This window comes from Ursus americanus, chromosome 4 (genome assembly GCF_024610735.1).
Source record: "Ursus americanus isolate L20-20 chromosome 4, mUrsAme1.1.p, whole genome shotgun sequence".
NCBI lineage: Eukaryota > Metazoa > Chordata > Mammalia > Carnivora > Ursidae > Ursus > Ursus americanus.
Genome location: NC_142130.1, coordinates 97,443,703 through 97,463,864, shown reverse-complemented (window position 1 = coordinate 97,463,864; position 20,162 = coordinate 97,443,703). Strand labels below are relative to the sequence as shown.

The following is a 20,162-nucleotide window of genomic DNA, read 5'->3' as shown; positions in this document are numbered from 1 at the left end:
CAGAGCTGGCGCAGGAAGTCTGAGTGAGCTCCCCAAGATCACCATCCAGTCCCAGCCCTAGGGATCCCCAGGCTTCCCTCTCTAAGATCAGAGTGCAGAGACTCTGGGGGCAGGCAGCCAGGGCTGGGGGCCATGCAGGCTAGGGCGTGGTGGGCACTCCAGCTGCCCTGCTCACCCATTCCCCTGGCACAGAGAGGCCAAAAGGCAGTGACCCCGATTCCCCAGCATGACCCAGGATACAGTGTAAATACTTTCAATTCAGAGTTCAGATTTAACCCATACTTTTATCATAGAAAACCTCGTTTTTTTATCTCTAAATCTATCAAAACTGTATTAAAAATATAAATAGCAGTCATACAAAGTTCGAGTCTATAAAAATGAACCCATTCACCTCCCTAGAGAGGCGTTTTCAACAGATGTGCAACGTTCATCTCTGCTCACACTGTTCATTTCTGCCGGGCCCATGTGCCAAGCCCGGGGAGCGGGTGGCTGGCTCCGGCACGGCAGCCATGTTGGGGGCCACAGGAAGAGTGAGTCCTCCATGTCAGTGTCTCTGCACTGCCCTCCCACTCGCTTCCAGGGCCCAGGCCGCGGGGCTCTGTCTCTTCAGGGATCTTAACCGAAACAAGCGGGGTTGGGAACGTGGCGGGGGGCCCTACACCAGCTGCCCGGCCCCGTCCACCTGGCCTGAGCCGAGCAGGTGCAGAGTGTCGTCATCGGACGCATCTGCTTCCTCGTCGCTTCCCAGCGGTTCTGAGGGGCGCTTCAGGCCCCGCTGCTTGGACACCGCCAGAGCGTACTGGATGTTATAGCGGTTCCAGTCACAGCTGTTGAAAGTGAACAGAAGTCCTGTCAGCAAGAGCGACAGCTTTTCTCTCCTATCAAGACTGGCTCACCGGCACCCAAGCACCTTCTCTGTGACCCCAAAAGCAACCGGCCACAGATGACCCACACAGCCTTCGCGGTCCCACCAGACACCGAGGAAAGGCCTGGTGCACAGCTTCACGCCGTTTGAGAGCACAGAGGGACACCCAGACTCAGTTAATTCCCCACATGAACTACGTAAAGCGAAAACTCACACCCCCGTTTCCGTGTAGGAAACCACCTAGTAAGAATGAGCTAAAGGTAAAGGACCATCGAGGGACCCACCATCCCTGCGGGAAACCTCAAACAAAATGCAGGTTTGGCAACATAACTGGAACCCCCCCCCCCCCGATTAACACACAACAGCTAGCTACGCCCTATACATCAGCAGCAAGTCACTACACGGAGGAGCCCCGGGAACCAGGAATTCACGGGAACACCGAGTTATGAGCAACTGGTCTCACGAGAGGCTCCGGTCTCTCGGACTGAGCTCTGTAGAGTCACGGAGGCCTCCACAGAGGGCAGGCTCTCCCCAGTGCATGGCAGAATTGACGCGGGCCCCCCACGCCCCCACAGCGTCCCAGCGGGCGGCCAGGGCTCTCAGAAGAAGAGCCTCCAGGACAAAGGGCTTGTTCTAGGCTCCTAAAGACTACGGAAGCCGTCAAGGACAGAACAGGCTTCCACCTGTGAACACTAAGCAGACACCAGCAAGGGCAGAGAACACGCCTCCAGGGATGGAGTGGGGACACCTGGCCACGGGCCCCAAAGACAGCCCCAGAGACCTCAGGCTCTCTGTGTGCCCACCCCTCCACTCGGCCTCAGGGCAGGGGGCAGAAGGGGCGCAAACCAAGAAGAAAGCAGCTGGCGACAGGACAGAGGCTCCTGACCGCACGTGGCACTCCCTCCTCCACTGGTCTGACTGTGGAAGGTACTGGTTTCACTGGAACAGCACTCTCTTTTCAACTTCTGGCCATGCCTGAAGCTGGCCAACCTCTTCCCCACCGAGGGGAAGAAGCCCCTCCTAATACTGGTCCCTTCTGTCCCCAGAACAGACAATGCAGGGGGCAGCCTCCAACGTGGAACCAGCTGGATTTGGGGCAGCCCCCGCCCTGCCCGCCAACCCTGCTGGCAACACGTACAGCCTGGAGACGTCGTCCAAGTGCCGCTGGATGCTCTTCTGAAGGAACTGAACGGCCGGCAGCACCTTCCCCGCTCTGCAAAGGAGACCTGCCTCAGTGCACAGCCTCAGCCAGATGCCACGTGGCCCTCTCGTGGGCGCACACGCAGCTCCCCCTCTGACCTACAAAGCCAGCTGAGGGCCAGGACTCACAGCTGACCGCGCAGGACAGCACGTCTCACCTGGACTTCAGCTCCTGCCCGTGCGCCAGGAGCAACTTCTGAGTCCATATGAGGTAGAACTCCAGGTGGCAGGACACTTCAAAGGATGAAGCTAAAAACTCTAGCACTTTCTCCACATACAACTCAGGGAGTGAGGAGCTGACAACTTCAACTGTGGGAAAAGGAGAAAACCGGGCTCGCTTTCTAGAGAACCCTCCATCAGAAGAAAAGGTGAAGACAGCAGAGAAGAGACGCGGGGTCCTCGCGGCCCTGCCCCGGTGCTCACCCTCGCCCCAGGGCACCGACTCCAGCGCCTCCTGCAGCAGCTTCCTCTCGTTGAGCCGGAAGGCCATGAGGATGGCCCGGGTGTAGTCCTGCTGGCGCAGGGCCGCCCGGATCCGCGCGGGGGTGACACCAGTGTCCAGCTCAAACGGGTCAAACAGCATCTGCGCGTCCAGGGAGTAGACGAGGAGCCCCTCGGTGGTGGTGGCCGCCCAGCAGCGCCCTCGGAAATGAAGCCACCGAGAGCCTTCCTAAACACCGACTTTCACTTTTCCCCACCTTTTTAAAGAACAGGTACTGAGTATGTCCCCATGGCCCCAAATGCAACAGTAGGAAAGGTGCACGGGGATGCCTTCCTCCCACTCCCACCCCTGACGCCGGCTCCTCTGGGAGGGGCGCCAGGGTCGCTTGCGCAGGCTTCTCTCCAGCAGGCGTGTGCTCGCAGGAGCAGATACGCACGCGTAAGCTTCCGTCCCCGTCTGCACCAGGCCCGGTCAGCAACTCTGTGAGGGCGCGCACTGGTCTCTGTGGGCCATGCGGCCTCTGCCGAGAGGCTGCAATGGCACCACGGAGCCCAGGGAAGACGCATAGGACAACCAGCATGGTGGTCCCCCAGGCGCCCAAACGAGGGGCTGCCAGAGTTGTCCCCGGGCCACAGTCTGCAGCCCGGCTCGCACAGCGGTACGAGGCCACACGCTGCCCTGCGCCCTGCTGCCTCCACCACTTGATGCTCAATGCTGGAGAGTGTCAGCCATCACCCCGCACACAAGCCCACTACAAGCCTCCGTCCTGCTCGCTCTGGGGGACCGCATTTGGCCCCGTGGGCACAGACCCTCCCCTGCAGCCCCTTAGATGACTGGCACATGTGAGCAGTGCTCAGGGTGGGTGCCTGCCTCCCCTTTTCAACGCCCAGCAGATCTGAGGCCACCCCCTTCAGTGTCCTCTGAAGAGAACAAAGATGACCATGTGTTACCCATGGAGAACAGCAGCGCCCAGAGCCAGCCAGAAGCTGTGACCAACCTGGTCCCTGGGAAGAGGTGACAGGTCCACAGTGTGCTCCGTGGGCCCCGAAGCCCAGCGGGACGGACCCCCCCACCCTTCCCAGCACCAACAACTGGCTGGTCGGAGCTCACCGGTGGGAGAGAAGCGAAGTGAAGTCACCCTGATTTCAGGCTTGAAGTGCCGAGAGCTCATGTCACCTGGAAAACAGGGTGACACCTCCCTTACCACTCACGGACAAAGGGAGGCCCCCCTGCTGCTCTGGGCCCGTCAAGAGCAGCGGCCCTGCCCCCGGCCTTCCTGCTCTGTCAGCACATGCAGCAGGTGAGTCCTGCCCAGGGCCCCAGCAGCTGTTCCACGGGCGCCGCTGGCATCCCACTCCCGGGAGCATCCATCCAGCTTGGCCAGTAGACAGCTTGCCTATTTTGGCAAAAGCCCTTGGCCCAGCCCCAAGGTGTGAGGCAGGGTGGCCCCGGTCCCCACCAGCCCATTCTGCCCGGCACTTTGTGCAGTGCACAAGTCACACAACTACACAGGGCAGCTCTGTGCAGTGGAGGCTCATCCTCACTGGGCATCACCATGTGAATCCCTTCTGAAAATTCAAATCTGCCGCTTAAGGAATGATATGCGTCTATGGTATGAAATTCAATGCCTTGCAAGTCATCTGAGAAAAGTCACCTGGAGGCCACCTGTCTCCTCAGAAATACTCTGCTGGGGACTCTCGCTCTCGATATGACCACCACTTGGGGCTGGGTCCTTATGGATCCAGCAGACCCCCTGGTCTCTGCACTCAGCGCCAACAGCACCTGTTCTGCTCAAACCGTGACCAGACGGGCTGAGAGCCGCCTTTGCACATCACTGAGGAGTTAGGGACCCTGTTTTCGTTAAGAGATGCCCGAGAACACACGTGGCACAGGCACAGGCTGCTCCAGGGCCCGCGTTGATGGTGCAGTCCTCCCCCATCACCCAATCGGTCGCTGAGACGCCCCCGCTCCCCAACATGCAGGGTGGGCCTCTGGCACTTGGAGTGGCATGAGTCAGGGCTGGAATGAGCCAGCCCAGGCCAGCACCGGGGGGAGGCCGGCACCAGGCGGGGGAGGCCGGCACCAGTGGGGAAGCCAGCAGGGCAGTGCAGCTGCGTGTCCAGGACCAACACACCGACTTTCTAGCTGGTGGATGTCCCCTCCTGATGGTCTACCAGGGCCTGAGGGCCCCTCCGCCCTCATGCCCTGTCACTGTGAGGGGCGTGCCCCCCTTGAGCCCCTTGACTGCCAGGTCCCTGACCCCAGAGCCTTCCTTGTGGCCCATGTGGGGACAAGTGCAAGGCACAGGGCTGGGCAGTGGCTGGAGAGTAAAACCACAGGCCCAGACAGGCAAGGGGGCCACAGGCCACTCATGTGGACAAGTGCTCCCGGACACAATCACTGCGGCCCCAACAGAAAGCAAAGCTGCTGTCACCCAGGAAAAGTGGGTGGTGGGCAGGGCAGCCTGCTGCGGCCGGGACCTTGGGGGACGCGAGCGGCGCTCCACTCACCTTTCTTTACACCCGGCAGTGGTATCACGACTCCATCCTCCACCCCAGCATCTTGATCGATTAGCGCCAGGTTGCCAAACTCTGTCATTTTCCTTCGGTTCAAAAACTCCTAGAAGGACAAAGCCCCAGGTCCAGGTGTCTCGCCTGTCAGGTGGAAGGCACGAGCCCAGCCCCCAGCCCCTGCCCGGCTCACGTGCCACAAACACCAGAGAAGACAAAGCCCCGTGGGGAACGCCCAAGGGACACACGGATCCCGAGACACTGACAAGCCTATCCTCACCCCTTGTGAGGCGGAGCCTGCCCTCAGAGCCTGTTGCAGGTGCTGGGGCCCCGGACTCTAACACACCCCTGGCAACGGGCCCCGTCAGCCTCTGCGGGGCCAGCACACACGGGGGCGTCTGCTCACTCAGCCTGCCCATCCTCAGGGAAGCGACGAGGACGCGTGCCCCCACCAGAGGCCCTCAGGAGGGGGCGGGCCTCGCCCTACAGCGGGGCGGGGGACACGGAGGGCAGGCCCGGGCCAGGCAGACCTGCACGCTCCCTCACCTCCATGGCGTCCAGGGAGAGGTTGCAGGAAATCTCAAACTTCTTCCTGAGGATCTGCTCCTTGACGTGATAAATGCAGACGAACTTGGACATCCCCCCCGCCAGGACGCTCTGGCCGTCCGCAGAGTAGCACAGAGTGGTGAAGGCCCTGAAACAGAGGGGACACACATGTAGGCGCCACCCAGAGAGCCCCAGGAGGCAACCAGCGCCCGCAGCATCCTCGGCAGGGCTCTGGCCTGGGCCTCACAAGACCCCGTCACCCGCTCTGCTCCGCAGCAGCACCACCCCAGGAGGGACCTCCTGAGACACGACCCTTTCACAGAAGGGTCTCGAGTCATGGGGTTTCCTTGTCCCAGTCAGAAGGACACGGAGGCCACCTTGCCTGACACGCGCACAGCGGCCACTGGCAGGGGTGCCTACTCAGCCCTGCGCGAGCGGAAGCCGGGCACGCACTGGCCTGGCTGCTCACGGGACATGAGACAGCGTTACGTGCGACACCAAGGAGCGCGAGCGGCAGAAGGAAACTGAACAAGACTTCGTCAAATCTGAACACGTTCGTGATCCAAAGACACCGTCAGGAGTGAAAAGAGCCCCAGGGCAGAAAGAGCGACTTCCAGCCCCAGAGCCGTCCGGCACCGCCTATCTCGAATACACGAACTCTCATGGCGCCGTGGAGACAAGCCGATGCAGAGGAGCAAGTGCCCCGGACGGACCTTCTCCAGACCCCACTTATGAACGGCCGGTCGGCCTACGAGAAGACGCTAGACAGCATCAGCCCTTAAGGAAACGCGAATTAAAACGACACGCGGACAGCGCCTCACACGCGGCCCCACAGAGCTGTCGTTTAAAAACCACGCAGGGAACCCGTGTTGCTGGCGGGAGGGGAAGCGGCCGCTGCAGGCGGCGGGGCCACTTTGCAAAACACTCCGGTGCCTGAGGAGCAAACCCTGGAAACCACGTGACCACCAGCAATTCCACTCTAAGACACACCCAGAAAGATGTGAGAACAGATGCGCTCACAGACGCCCGCTCCCAAAGCCTAAGCGGCATGAGGGACACGGAGACCGACCAACCGCAAACCCACCACGGGTTCTGTGCTCCCCGAGGGGAAGAGCCCCGTGGCTGCACAGGCCCCCAGGGGCCCCTGGGCTTCAGGGGCAAGGCCCGCTGCGCCCGCTCGCTGAGGCACTCACTTCCCCTTGGCCGAGTGCTTGGCGGTGACCTTGTCCAGCTCCTTCCTGCCCGTCTTGAGGTCATGCCTGCCCTCGATGGAGCCCGTCTGCACGGCGTTCTCAGGGTCCCAGAAGGTGATCTGGGAGTTCAGGGTGGCCACAGCCAGCTCCGCACCATCGGGACGAAAGGTCACGGCCAGAGCTGAAGAGAGACGCATCATCAGGGCCAGAGAAGAGCCAAGGCCCCAGCAGATGGCCACACCCTCCCCTGCCCTCACCCAGCCTGAATCCAGAAAAGCCAGGTGGGCACCAGCACCGGAAGTCTGTGCATGACGGGTGGGGGCCCCTGGGTCTCCCCAGAGAAGCTCCACCCTGCGAGGGAGGCCCCAGGCCCCAACTGCCTCGGGGAGCAAGAGGGTCCAGGTGGGGTCCCGGGACAGGCACAAGGCCAGCCTGGTGGGAGGGCATGGGGCGAGAGGCAAGGCCAGGCAGGGGGAAGGCACACGGAGGTCATGAGAGAGGGGCTTTGATAGAGCCGCAGACAGACGAGACACAGACCGGCTGGAGGTCTGCGGCAGCCCCACACAGACCCAGGCTGCCCACCGGCGGCTAAGAGCGCGCACCAGAGCCAATTGTGGAGGCCCGCGGATTCCAGGGGCCCGCAATGCACGCGTGAGGCATGGGGGGCAGGACGGCTTCACCCACGCACACAGATGGCGGGACCCCAGGTGACCTTCTGAGCCTACAGTCACATCAGGGTCGAGAGCACCGGCTGCTTCTCAGGGATGGCAACTCAGGAAGGAGCGCTCGGCTCACTCCCCTAGATAGCCCGACACCAAGCGACAGGACGGGGCCACCATCCCAGCAGCCGTGATACAGCTGGGGGTCCTGCAACCAAGACAGATGAATACTGGCCCCGAGACGAGGCCCCCCTCCCCGGGTGACACCTTGTACCCACACCCCCCGAGGACCCACCGTCCGAGGTCAGGCCCAGCGTCTCCGTGGTCCTCCAGCTGTCTGCCATGTCCCACAGGCGCACTGTCCTGTCCCAGGAGGCGCTGGCCAGGACCGACTTCACCGGGTTAAAGCACAGACTGCTGACGGGGCCCTCATGACCAGACAGGACCTATGGCATCCGGAGAGCAGGTGTGAAGAGACAGCCGTGGGGGACCTACCCCGGACCAGGCCCGTGCACCGAGGCTGCGGGACAGGCGGGCTAACAATGGTCTCGGTCTCAGCGCAGGAGGGGAGGAGCCGCGGCTAGAAGACGCTGCTGCTCCTTCCTGCGGGTCCACAGAGGCGCCCTCCACAGAGGTGCCCCCCACCCCGGCCCCCAGACACACGGCCCTTACGTCCAGGAGCCTGCCTGTCTGCATGGACCAGATGAAGACCTCGAAGGAGTCCTGGGCCCCAGCAGAAACGACCTCGCCGCTACAGTCCACAGCCACGCAGGAGAACTGGGTGGGCCGCGGGGACGTGAAGGTGCGGAAGTTCCGGTACCTGCCCGACGATGGAAGTCCGGTTGGCACTGCCCACAAAGCCCCGCCACCTCGAGTCCCTGGGGCCCGAAAGCTAGGGCTCGCCCTGAGCCTGTCTATACTACGCGATTGCTGGCTAACCCACGATCTCTCGGCCCTGCTATCACGGCCGCCCAGAGAGACGACTGAGCAGGAGGATCACCTGTGAAGGTCAAAGGCACGCACGGTCCCGTCCATGGAAGAGGTCACGATGACATAGCCAGTGGCTGTGAAGGTCACGCCGGTGACCCCACTCGAGTGCTCCGTGAACGTGATGAAGCAGAAGCCACTGAGGGTGTTCCACACCTTGACCTGCAGTGGGGAGAGCGTGAGGGGCGGGGCTGGCCACGGCTCAGGACCACGTGCACACATGGGTCACCTCAACCAGGGCCCCCTGCATATGTGCGTGCACCTGCCCCCCGTGAGGGAGGGCTGGGGGCTGGTGGGGGCCCGTGTCACCCCAAGAGGCGCAACAAGCACGCAGCCACGTGATGCGGCTGCCCCCATGGACCGACCCAGAGCCGAGCAGCTGCACGCGTGCAGGAGGCCATGCCGGAAACAGAGAAACCGACAGCCAGCTCTCCCCACTCTGCCCCAGCTAGTCTGTGAACATCTCGTGTGCCTGGACACAGTGGGGTGAGCCCCGTGGGCTCCAGGCTGAACCCTGAAGTCGGGGTCTGGCTCTCCCTCCCTGGGGCCAGCAGGATGAGACCCCACGCTCCCCCCACCCCAGGCCACAGCCCTCCTCACCCACTGAGCCCCACCTTGCCATCATCACCGCCGGTGACGATGTACTGCCCGTCAGGGGAGTAGGCCAGCGACACCATGCTGTTGAAGTGGCCCTGCTGTTTGAGCACGTAAGACTCGCTCTGCCACTCCCACACCAGCAGCTGACCCAGGCCTGCAAAGCACACGCGGGGATGGGCTGAGGACTGCCCCCGAGACCACAGCCCACAGGCAGACCCAGACGGGTGCCAGCACCCTGACCGTCTGACCCACCAAGGCAAGTGCCCCCGTCACCCTAACCTGACAGAGGGCACCCAGCAGAGACTGACCTCCTGAGTCACTGTCTTGCAGGGACCTGCTGCAGCCCACCCCCCCACCCCGCCAGAAGCCCACAGCCACAGGCCCGGCGGCTGACCGCGACGGGGGCTCAGGCCACAAGGCGCTCACAGCTCAGACGAGCGCCGGTTCTGGAAGTCCACGGCTCCCTCCCACAAGAACCACTGGCCGACCCACTGTGCTCACTCGCACCAGGCAGTGGAAGGGGCTTTTCCCGGGGGCTAGCGCAGCCCCGCAGCTGGGGGTGAGGGGGGCCACGGTAAGCAGTCCAAACCTGAGCAACCAAAGGCGATCCAGTCTCCGGAGCCGTTGACGGCGATGGAAGCGATCCTCTGATCAGAGACGCTGGGCACGAGAGCACGCAGCCTGAAGAGGTGGGCAGGCGGGCAGGCGGCACCGCGAGCCCCCTCTGTCCACCGCCCGCCTGGCAGCCCCACGGCCCACACGCCACGCAGCGGGACGTGCACAGCAGGGCCCCACACTCCCCACCGTAGGCCTGTGGAGCCAGCGAGCGCACGTGGGCCCCCCACGGCACCGAGCGGGGCGCTCACCTCAGGGAGTGGATGAGGTTGAACTCAGGGAGCTCGTGAAGGTGGAAGATTCCAGAGGCAAAGCCGGTGACCAAGAGGTGGGTCTTCTTGTGATACGCCGCGGCAGTCAAGTTGTTAAAATCTCCCTCTTTATTGAAAAAGTATCTATTGAAAAAGATCGGGATCAGAAGAGCTGTGGACAGAGGGTTAGACAGCCAGGCTGATCTCACCCTGCACCCAGCCCCCCCGGGATCCCCAGGCCACAGTCCCCGGCTCTACACAGGACCTTGGGCCCCACTGCCCTGGCCTCTCATCCCCTCTCACCCGAGGCTCCCCCCCTCCTATCCCGAGCCTCCCTGACCCTGCACCTGGGACACCAGGTAGCCTCCCCGCCGGCCCCCAGGACAGGCCTGCTCTCTGGGCCTCCGCGTCACATGCTGGCCTCGTGAGTGCGAGGCCCCTGCCACCCCTGGGGCGACACCCACTTGGCCAGCCGGGAGTATTTCACTTTTCCCTGCTGCTCCTCGGCAGGCGGTACGGCTTTCCCACGGACAGTGGTCTCTTCCTCCCCTTCCTCGTCGTCCTCCTCCGCCTCCTGCAGCAGCTCTGCCTTCCAGCCCGTGGGGGCTTTCAGCCGCAGGCCCTCGGGGGGAGTGTCACACTGCCACACACACAGGGCTCCGTCCTGGCTCAGCGTGTACAGCTGTACAAGGAAGTGTGCGCGAGCGGGGGCGGGTCACCCTCACACCAGCCCCCAACAGCCACGGGCTCCCCCGTCCCTCCACGGCCTGCCCCGAGCCCTGGCAGAGGCGATGCCTGGGGACAGCCAACAGGTGCTGCTGCTTCCTGAACACCCCCCGGTAGCCCAGGAGGGCACCTGTGTCTATAGGGGGAGGCCTGGCGCGTGACTGCGACCTGGGATGCCACCGGGCAAGCGAGACGCTCCAGACACCCAGACACGGGGACGTACATCTAGGCTGCTGGATTCAAAGAAGCAGGCCACGATCGCGTCCTTGTGTCCCCCGAGTGCGTAGTAGATGAGGTTGTCCCAGCGCTCCGCTCCAAACACCCACGTGGACATGTCTTTGCTCCCGACCGCAAAGCACCTGGACAGAGGAGACAGGGCTCGTCTTCAGGGCTCACGGCAGGGCACCGCCCAAGCACAGAGGAGTCGCCTGGGGTGACCGGCCCGGGTCTGCCCAGCCTGCACCTCCTCCCGAGCGTCGGCTGCATCCATCCGTGTGTCTTGGGGGACGAGTCACCGCCCCTCCTCACAAGGCAGTCCCTCACAGGACGGCAGCCCAGGGGAGCCCTAAGAACCGACTGCCAAGCCCGTCGGGTGCCGCGTGGGGAACCCTGCTCACGGCACCAACACACCCAGACACGGGAGCGAAGAGGCGGGAAGGCGTGGCGGCAGGTGCCCCACCTGGACCCAAAGACCTGTCTGCTAGGAGCACAAGGGCTGCCTGGGGCTGCACCGCCCCTGCCCTGTCCCCCCACGGGGGTCTGACGTACAGACTGGCACCTACCAGCAGCCTCCACCTCTCCCTGCGCAGAGCAAGCAGCTGAGCACGGGCCAGCAGCCGTCAGGGTGGTGAGGGGTGCAGCCGAGGGAGGACACCCAGCCCCCATGCTGGGGAAACCCCCGACCCTCCCACACACACAGCTGCTCCGGACATTTGGCGGACTGGATTCCAGCACCCTCGTCAAGGTCCCACCCCTGCGCTCTGTTTCCAGAGACAGATGCAGGCCGGTACAGGCCCAACTCACAACTAGGGGCCCATCCGGCCTCCAGCTCAAGAGAGATCATTTTAAAACGAAACTTTGGGGTGCAATAAGAGTCCCCAGGGCTCCCCATCCAACAAGAGGCTGGTTATAGCGGTTCCCCCCGGCCCCACCCCAGGCCTCACCTGGAGTCATCTGTCCAGTCGATGCACGTGGTCTCATCATACGGCCCAAAGTAGGTTTTGTCCAGGACGAACGCGTTGAATTCCCGCTTCCTCCCAGGGGCATGGTACATCTGAGCGATGTTGCCTTTTGTGACGACGAACTTCCTGCCGCAGAAACGGAGGCCGTCAGGATCCAACACGCACGCGGTCCCAAGACCAGCTCAGAGCCTCTGAGGACAGCACCCCGGCCGTGAGGCAGCTTCCTATGAGAGGTGAACGTGGGGGCCTGCCTCTCCATGGCCCCCGACCCCCCTCTTCTCCTGCAGGGACCCTGAACCCTGCCGCCCCGCTGCCCTGGAGCACAGGCGCCCCGGCGCTCCCACCAGCCTGGGAGACAGCCACCAAGGCCAGGCCACACTCGGACAGCCCTCGGGGAGCTGGAAAGACAACACAGGCTCCGCACGACAGGCATGAAGGAGGGCCACTGCCTACTAAGGGGTTTCTGAGGCTGGACGTGGGATGGGGGCTCATAGCTGAAACCCAGAGCCGCGCCCTCCATGGCACGCCCAGGTCAGCCTAGATGTGAGCAACCTGGGAACCTGGGCCTCTCCTGGGGCCCCTGAACCCAGAGCAAGGCTGGGTCCGAGCAGGACCCTGTCCACACACGTTCTCCTCACTGTGGACCTCGAAGCTGGGGGTCAGTGCCACTCAGAGCCAGGGGCTCCTTTGTGGCTGTGCTGTCTGGAGGCCCCAAGACCCTCTGAGGACAATGAGTGTTCTGGAAGCGGTTCTGGTCGAGAACCTTTAGAACCTCCCGCTCAAGATGAGAGCACCAGCCCTGGAGGAGGAGGAGCAGGGGCTGTGGCCACAGGGCCCTGCCGGAGCTGGCAGCCAAGCGGAGGCACGAGCACAGGCTCCCACGCAGACTCCTCCAGTCGGAAAAGCCCCCAAGCCCTGCTGCGCCCGTCGTGGAGTCTGGACTTGGAGAGCACCCTGCCCCAAGCTCTAGGCCCCTACCTGCCATCAGGAGAGAAGGAGACACTGTGCACCGAGCCCTTGAAGTGGAAGTGGTGGAGCACGGACCTGCAGACCAGGCTGACCAGCAGCGCGTCCCCCCCTGCAGCGAGGAAGAGCGTTAAGTGTGTAGTCACCCAGGCAGGACAGCCACGGCCCAGCCCAGGAGGACACCCAGGCACATCCATGTCCCCCCACATGCCCTCACCCCAAAGCCCACTGGGCCCTAGGCAAGGAAGCAACTAGGGGAGAGGACTGGGTGGGCCTAGCCCCCCTGCGGGACTTGGTGTTGGCCTTGAGTCACCCCGAGTCCCGCCTTGCCTGTCCCCCCAGCCATCTGCGCTGCCGCCTCCAGCCGACGGCGCTTACCTTCGTCGACAATGATGGCCAGGCGGCCATCTGGGGACAGCCCTACACAACTGACGTTGTACCGAGTAGCCAAGGGCAGAGTGTTGGATCTGTTGCTGAAAGACAAAAACACAGCTGTCTAGCTGTTCTCTCATGAGAAGAGGAGGTGGGGGTGGCCTCGGACCACCCACGCCCTGACCCCTCCTGTCCCTGGTCGGCTCCGGGGCCAGAGCTCCCAGCTTGTCCCCAGCTCCCTGCTGGAGAGGAGGAAATAAGACCAGGTCCCTGCAGAAAATTTGGCAAAGCATATTCAAAACCTTAAAAATGGGCTTTGGTTTGGGGCAGCGGGTGGCTCAGTTGCTTGAGCGTCTGACTCCGGATTCTGGCTCAGGTTGTAATCTCAGGGTCCTGGGATGCAGCCCCAGGACGGCCTCTGCGCTCAGTGGCGGAGCCTGCTTGAGGTTCTCGCTCCTTCTCCCTCTCCCTCTGTCCCTCCTCCTCCCCCGACACATGCTCTCTCACACAAAAAAAGTAAATAAAAAAGGGGGGAGCTTAGGTTGTCCATTTTGTTTGTAGAAGTGCGTCCGTGTTCTAAAATCCCCAAACTAGAAATGAGCTGCATGTTCCACAGAAGGAATTAACCACGAGGACAGCACAGCCCCGTGAAACTGTCGTTACAGGACAGGAAAACGCGCAAAAATGAGAAAATAAGTAATATGAAAAACAAGCAAGCGCTGGCTTGGATTCTAACTTTGTTCCTTGCTATTTTACTTTCCAGTTTTCCTTCACCGAGCGTGTGATCCTTACTCCAGCCCCGTCAGGTCTGACGATCTCGCCTCTGGCCCCGGGTACCGGCCCAGGCGCTGCTCTCGGGAGCTTCAGGAAGTCAGTCCTGGAGAGGATGGGACCATCGTCCCACTGTACAGACCAGAGGCCGAGCCTGCACAGCAGGACACAAGTCCAGGCAGCCTCGGCGACAGGAGGGTCTCACCCTGGCCACGTGACTCTGGGAGGGGTGACAACTGCTCAGGGGTCCTTCCCCTTGAGAAGAAAGGAACAGAGCCACACGCTCATCCGGGAGAAGGAGCGTGAGCGTGGCAAGCAGAACTGGGTTGCGGTGAGCGCGGTGCTGGCCCAGCAGGACCCCAGGGCGGCCTCCAGACCCAGTACCCAGGTGACTGAGACCCCAGGGCTTAACCGAGGGACTACAGCAAACCAGTCCCGCTCCTGATCCGTCAACACTGTGTATGCCCTGTCATACCCTCCAGCTGCCCTAAGTAACGGGGGCTCTAGGAAAGGGAAGAGGAGAGAGACACGGTCAGTGTTCGCCTGCACGCTGTAACAGTCACTGGTAAAGTCATTTTAACACACTTACTTTTTAAGGTCAAATACAGTGACTCTATTTCCCACAGGACTGATCACTGAATTTCCATCACATGTAAAATTCAAATTTCCACACCGATAGACTGTCCCCAGCAAATTTGAAAACTGAAAAGAAAATAAGCCATCTTAATACAATGAAAGCCCAAAACATCTCAACTCCAGGAAAGGCTAAGTGAGGCCTCTGGTCCAGGAGATGGCACAGAGGCCCCCTCCCCCCAGGTCCCTGGCCATTCCTGGGGTCCCTCCTGGGGCACTTCCTGGCCATCTGTGCAGCCCAGCCTGAAGGAGAGAGGGGACGGGGAAGTGAGCTCAATCCCTGGGGCTCCAAGCCCCCAAAGAAGGGGAGGGCCCCTGTGAGCGTCTGGGGGCCTCCACACACAGAAGGGGACCCATGTTGCAGGGGGAGAAAAGCTGGAGCACTGAAGAGCACTCCCCCCAGCACCCTGGGCTCAAGCCCTCCCCAACAAAGTAAGCTGCCAGAGTCCAATCCACGAATTCATTGGTTCCTTTAGTCATGAGACTGAAGGGTGCACCGGAGATGTGGCCATGCCCAGGGTCTGGGCCCTCGATGCCCTCCTATGCTACCGGGCAGGCAGGGCGGGGAAGAGCTAATTACAGAGCACCCGCAGTGCTTGGAAGGCAGCGTGAGAGGCCGAGCTGGTTCGGAGATGGGTCAGGGACGGACCCTTGGAGGGCCGCCTGGACTGGACCCTAGACGGAAGGAGCCGGCAGGGCCAGCGTCTGGAGCTGCAGGAGGGCACGGGGAGGAGCCTGGCCAGCTGACCAGGGTGTAAGCAGAGGCCTGCTGTGATTCGATTCCCGTGTTTTCAGACCACTGTTAATGACCGTGGGGTCAACAGGGGAAGCAGGAACGCGAGCTAGGTGACGGCGTCCCGAGCAGGCAGGTGGCCCCCCAGAATGGAGCAGACCCGGAGAGGAGCCGGAGAGAGGTGGGCGGAAAGCCGCTACCTCGCGCCTCCCGGTTTGGGTCGCGGGGGAAGTGCGGGGTGGCGCTGCACAAGACCAGGGCGAAGCCCAGCCGGACCCAGCAGAGAGAGGGACGCGACGGAGCAGAAGAGGCGGGAGGCCGGCGGGACCCACGGGGCGGGGACGGCGTCAACCTCCAGCGTCCCCGCCCAGCGGGCGGCCCAGTGACCCGCCCGCGGAGGAAGATGGAGGCAGCTCTCCCCACGTGCAGCCGGGAACGAGGCCTCACCCCGCCGGGACTCCGTTCTCTCCTGCCCACACCCGCCGCCCGGAGGCCGGGACCCTCTCCATCCTCTCCGGGGGTCGCCGCGCACGGCCCTAAGGCCGGCCGCGCGGGCTACAGGCTGACGGCGCGGCGCAACCCGCGCGCGACCAGGCCCCGCTCTCCCGGCCGGCCTCCACTCCCCGGACCCCGCGCCGCGGAACCCCCGACCGCGCCCCCGCTCACCCGGTACGAGAACTTCATCTCGGCTGCCGCACGTGTGCCGCCGCGCCGCCGCCCCGCCCCGCCCACCGGCCCCGAGCACGCACTTCCGGGACTGGCCGCCGCGCCGCGCCACAGCGCCCTCAGGAGACCCGGAGGGGCGGTGCCGCCCGAGCCGGAGCCCCGCCTACAGGCCCCGCCCCCACCGCGCCCCGAGGCGGAGCCCAGCGCACCGGCCACGCCCACGGCCCCTCCCCCGGGCGGAGCCCAGCCCGTGGGCCACGCCCCCACGCGCCCCGAGGCGGAGCCACACCCGGGGCCACGCACCCGCCTGGCCGAGCAAGGCTGGGGCTCCTGTCCTGTTGGGCAGCACTCGCGCGGCCGCCGCCCAGAAGGTTCTCGCCCTGAGGAGGTGAGGCGCTCGGACTCCACCCTCACTTAATAGCTCTGCGTTATGACCCGGGGGTGAGGGGGCGGGGGGGGGGGGCCCAAAGCCAGGAGACGCCGAAGCCCCTGAAGACTTCAAACTGTGTTAGCGATGCTACCAAACGTCACAAGGGCAGTCAACTTGTCAAACATTAGGTTGGCAGCTTGGTCTACGAAAAATACCCCGAACCCCGAAGACTCAAATGTCTTTGTTCCTGTGGGCTACTGGGTGATGAATTATGAAAAACCTGTGCTGCAAGTCGGGAGCCGGGATTCGGGAGAAGAGAACCCTTCGACTTGACACGCTCACCTTTCATGCTCCTCAGCAAAAAAACGAAGCTCGGAACAGCAAAGTTTCTTCTTAAAATGTGTATTTGCAGAATTATAATGCTTACATTTTAAACAGTCTTAATACAGTGGTTTTAGTCTAACAATATATTACAGAATAATGTGAAAAATGACTCGCCCAGTAAACCATGAAAATGGAATTAACACCTGCAGTGTCCAAGTCACCAACTCGCCACCGCCTCCGGTCACGGAGCCCCAGCACATGGCATCAACGATGCTTCCGGTCTCACGGCCCGGCGTATACGATGAATAAATGCAGAGAAAGGGGCGCTTCCGTGGAAAATCAAATTCCAAAATCATGGATTTATTTTAAAGATCACAGTTGACAGCAAAACAGTTAGATAAGCATAGTCTGTTCTTTTAAAAAGTAGTATAACTTTTCATTTTATGTACACATCTGAAGAGTTTCTTTAATTTGATTTTATAACTCCATCTTATTTCAAGCAGTAAAGAAAAACTGAATCGCAGCCTGTGTGTACTGTCTCTGCTAACTCTGGGATATCAACCAAGACTTACTAGTATAGGGATCCAACCCACGACCGGCTGTGCTGACAATGGACTGTAGGTAAAAGTCATTTTCAGATTAAATACAACCATTTCCACATTAGAATCGGAAGTTATAATTTTTCCAATCATAGGAAACCCCATGAAATTCACCAAAATCATAACTTATCTCCTTTCCCATTGGCTAGTAGTTACACGTTCTACAGTATGTGTAAAACGGCTGCATGTTCTGCTTTAGACACACGTTCAATAGCCGGCTTCACAATTATTTAACAGCTGCTACATCTTTATTAAAACCAGCTTGTCTCAAACACATAGGCCTTATTTTATTTTAGACACAACAAAAATCCCAGTACTGCTTTAAAAAAAAAAAGATGAAGTTTTAGGTGATATTTTTTATTTGTGTGGAACAAAACAAAACAAAACAAGAGTTACCCGCGTAACTTAGGTTGCAAAAGATCTTCTGGGTAACTGGGCCGGGGGGGGGACCAAACCTGCAATAAATCTGATTTTATACAAATTGCAAACAGTAAGAAACCACCACGAACATTTTGGATTTCTCCTTCATTTTTTCCCTCTAAGTATATTATGTAACTAGAGAATTTCATCCTGGGATTAGAACCCAGACACAAAAAATCAAACAGAAATAGGGTAACCATTGAATCACACCCCCCCCTTCCAGAGGGTGAGAGGGAAAGCCACATTAGACAGTGTGAGGCTTTTCCAACAGAATCAAATCTCAAAGAGCTCTTCATTCACAGGGCTTGGCAGATCTGTAGGTCGATCATCAATTTTTACAATAAAACATTTTAGAAACCCTAGCCTATCTACCATTAGATTCTGAAGTTCTAATTTGCCTAACTAGTTGACCAAGTTTATTAGTTTTAAAGTGCACCTAAGGAAGATAATTTTCTGAAAAGTTTAATTAAACACACCAATATTGATCTTCTTTACACATTTCCAATTTCTGTAAAAGAAAAAGACATGGGGTGGGGTGGGGGGAATCACACCACCTTATTTGCTGAGTGAGTGAAAAGACAACACACAGAAGCATGGACACAACTGCTCTATTTACTCCAAGCTGCCCCTGGGCCCCCACTCCCCGCCGCACCACCGCGCCAGCCTCTCCCCCGCAGGTGGCCAGCAGGACCGGCGGCGGCTGCTGCTGCGAAGGCCCCTTTCCTCTTGGGCTCCCATGCTTGAGGTTCTGTCATTTCCGTGAGCCCGCACCCTCTGCTGGACCTGACTACACTTGCTTGCATCAGTCCGGTCAGCTCGATTCCAACTACACTTTCCCAGGGAAGTAAGAGTTCCCTATTTCTTATGTACAAAAATACATTGCTTTGGAGGCTGGAAAAGGTTGCATATACCCAACACTTATTTACAAGCTGTGACTCTCACACCAGTAAAAACAAACACATATTTATTTTGTCCTTGATTTTTGGTGCAACTTATACATAAACATTACATCAGTTAGTCTGTACTTTTAAAAATAATAAATCAACCATATGTACAATTAAATTTACAACCAAAAGCAAATTAACCCATTGGTATGGTATGACTTCAATTTTGTGGACCAGCAGAGAATATTCCAAGACTTTTCGTCCTTCCCACAACCAAACTAGAAGCACAATAAGAGGGTCCCCCCACCCAGTCTCTCCTGAAATGGAGCCTCTTAACCTCTAGGACTTAAGGTGCAGAAGAAATATACTGATTATACAGTGAGAATGACATCAAGACTTTAAAGGTATCAACCCCCACATATATAATAATTAAAATAAATACATATTTAATTTCAAGTGCATATTGACATTCAGTCAACATCATGGGGAACAGGGGTTCCAGAAACACTTGTTCCTAAACTATTTCAATGCCAAGTTGTCCCTTAGGCCCTGGTCTAATCTTCCCTAAGTACCTTTAAGATGGCTCCAGCTAATGGAGGCTCCAGGTCCACCCAGTGTGACACCCCAAGGCACAGAAGGGGTTCTGTTCCCTCCCCGCTCCAGCCCTCAGCCTCACTGACCTGCCCTAACAGGGTGTTATTCTAGAAAACACTACTCATCTTGGGTAAAAGATGGTGCTTTATCCCCCAGGAGACTGACAAATCCACCTGGTCCAGAATCTAGAGGGCAGCCGTGTGACCAGGAAGGCACACACGTGTGACGACGAAGACGGCAGGGCCTGCCGTGTGGCTCCCCAGAAGGCACACGGACTCCACAAGGAACCAGCAGACTGGGAGGCGGCCAGGTGAGGGAGCACGGTGCAGCTCTTCAGGGAGCAGGGAGGGGCGATGGAAGGGAGTGGGGCTCTGGGTGGACACTGGAGGACGCCAGCACAGGGACACAGGGACAGGGAGATGAGAGTAACAAGTCATCTTACACCACGGACAACACAAAAAGAACGCTGTAACTCAGCTGATCGCCGCACACTGAAATTTTCCGATGCTTCCGTGACCAGGCAGAATCACCGTAAGTCTGGTTAGCGCTAGAATGTTACGATTCAGAGAGCAGTGGAGCCAGGATCCCTTCCAGTGCGCTCACACCCGGCCTGGGTGTGTGCTGACCCGAGGCGCGGTCATGTGACGCTGACTTCAAGAACATGGTCATCTTTGCTGGGGATGACCAGGATCTGCATGCCCGTGCTGGAGTTGAAGACCTGGCCGGGCGGCAGTGCCTGAAGCCGGGGCATGGGCAAGCCCTTGTGCTCGCTGCTGGAGGCCGAGTGCACGCTGCCCCTGCTCCTGATGCTGCTGCTGTCCAGCTGGTCATCCACGTGCTTGTCCACCGACAGGCTGTCGTTCTCTATCCAGCTATCTGCAAATAGCACAGGAAGTGAGATGCGCCACCGACTCGGACCCGTTACCCACCCCGGGGAGCAGCGAGCTGCCCGAGCAACCTTCAGTGCGTGAGAGTAAGTGAGGAGGCCCCTTGAAGGAGAATCTAGTGCCTGGGCCCTCAGAGGACCCGTGGAGGCTTTGGAGCAGGTGCCTACAACT

General features: G+C 60.1%; 2 protein-coding genes across 5 annotated transcripts in view; both read right to left on the bottom strand.

The window, feature by feature from the left end:
- Positions 1-264: 264 nt before the first annotated feature.
- PWP2 (PWP2 small subunit processome component) lies at positions 265-15,991 on the bottom strand. The gene is made up of 21 exons (XM_045774157.2): positions 15,914-15,991; positions 14,471-14,583; positions 13,117-13,211; positions 12,751-12,850; positions 11,755-11,898; positions 10,815-10,950; positions 10,330-10,547; positions 9,866-10,009; positions 9,589-9,659; positions 9,017-9,153; positions 8,416-8,564; positions 8,088-8,235; positions 7,711-7,861; positions 6,757-6,937; positions 5,564-5,711; positions 5,018-5,126; positions 3,618-3,683; positions 2,489-2,707; positions 2,224-2,374; positions 2,004-2,078; positions 265-827 (listed from the first exon to the last, which is right to left on the bottom strand). The coding sequence occupies exons 1-21, from the start codon at positions 15,929-15,931 to the stop codon at positions 656-658; spliced, it is 2,745 nt and encodes a 914-aa protein (XP_045630113.2). The 5' UTR covers positions 15,932-15,991; the 3' UTR covers positions 265-655.
- A 1,532-nt stretch (positions 15,992-17,523) lies between these two features.
- The window catches only part of TRAPPC10 (trafficking protein particle complex subunit 10), an 85,242-nt gene continuing 82,603 nt past the window's right edge, over positions 17,524-20,162 (bottom strand). For all 4 annotated transcript variants that reach the window (XM_045774205.2, XM_087861842.1, XM_087861843.1 and 1 more), the window contains one exon: positions 17,524-19,980. In XM_045774205.2, the coding sequence (XP_045630161.2) occupies positions 19,742-19,980 (239 nt within the window). In that variant the 3' untranslated portion in view covers positions 17,524-19,741. The remainder of the gene's footprint in view (positions 19,981-20,162) is intronic.

Coding starts and splice junctions, on each gene's coding strand:
- PWP2 (XM_045774157.2), bottom strand. Junction 10,548..10,814: donor TTGAATCCAGCAGCCTAGAT/GTACGTCCCCGT, acceptor TTCCTTGTACAG/CTGTACACGCTGAGCCAGGA. Junction 828..2,003: donor TTGGACGACGTCTCCAGGCT/GTACGTGTTGCC, acceptor CACTTTCAACAG/CTGTGACTGGAACCGCTATA.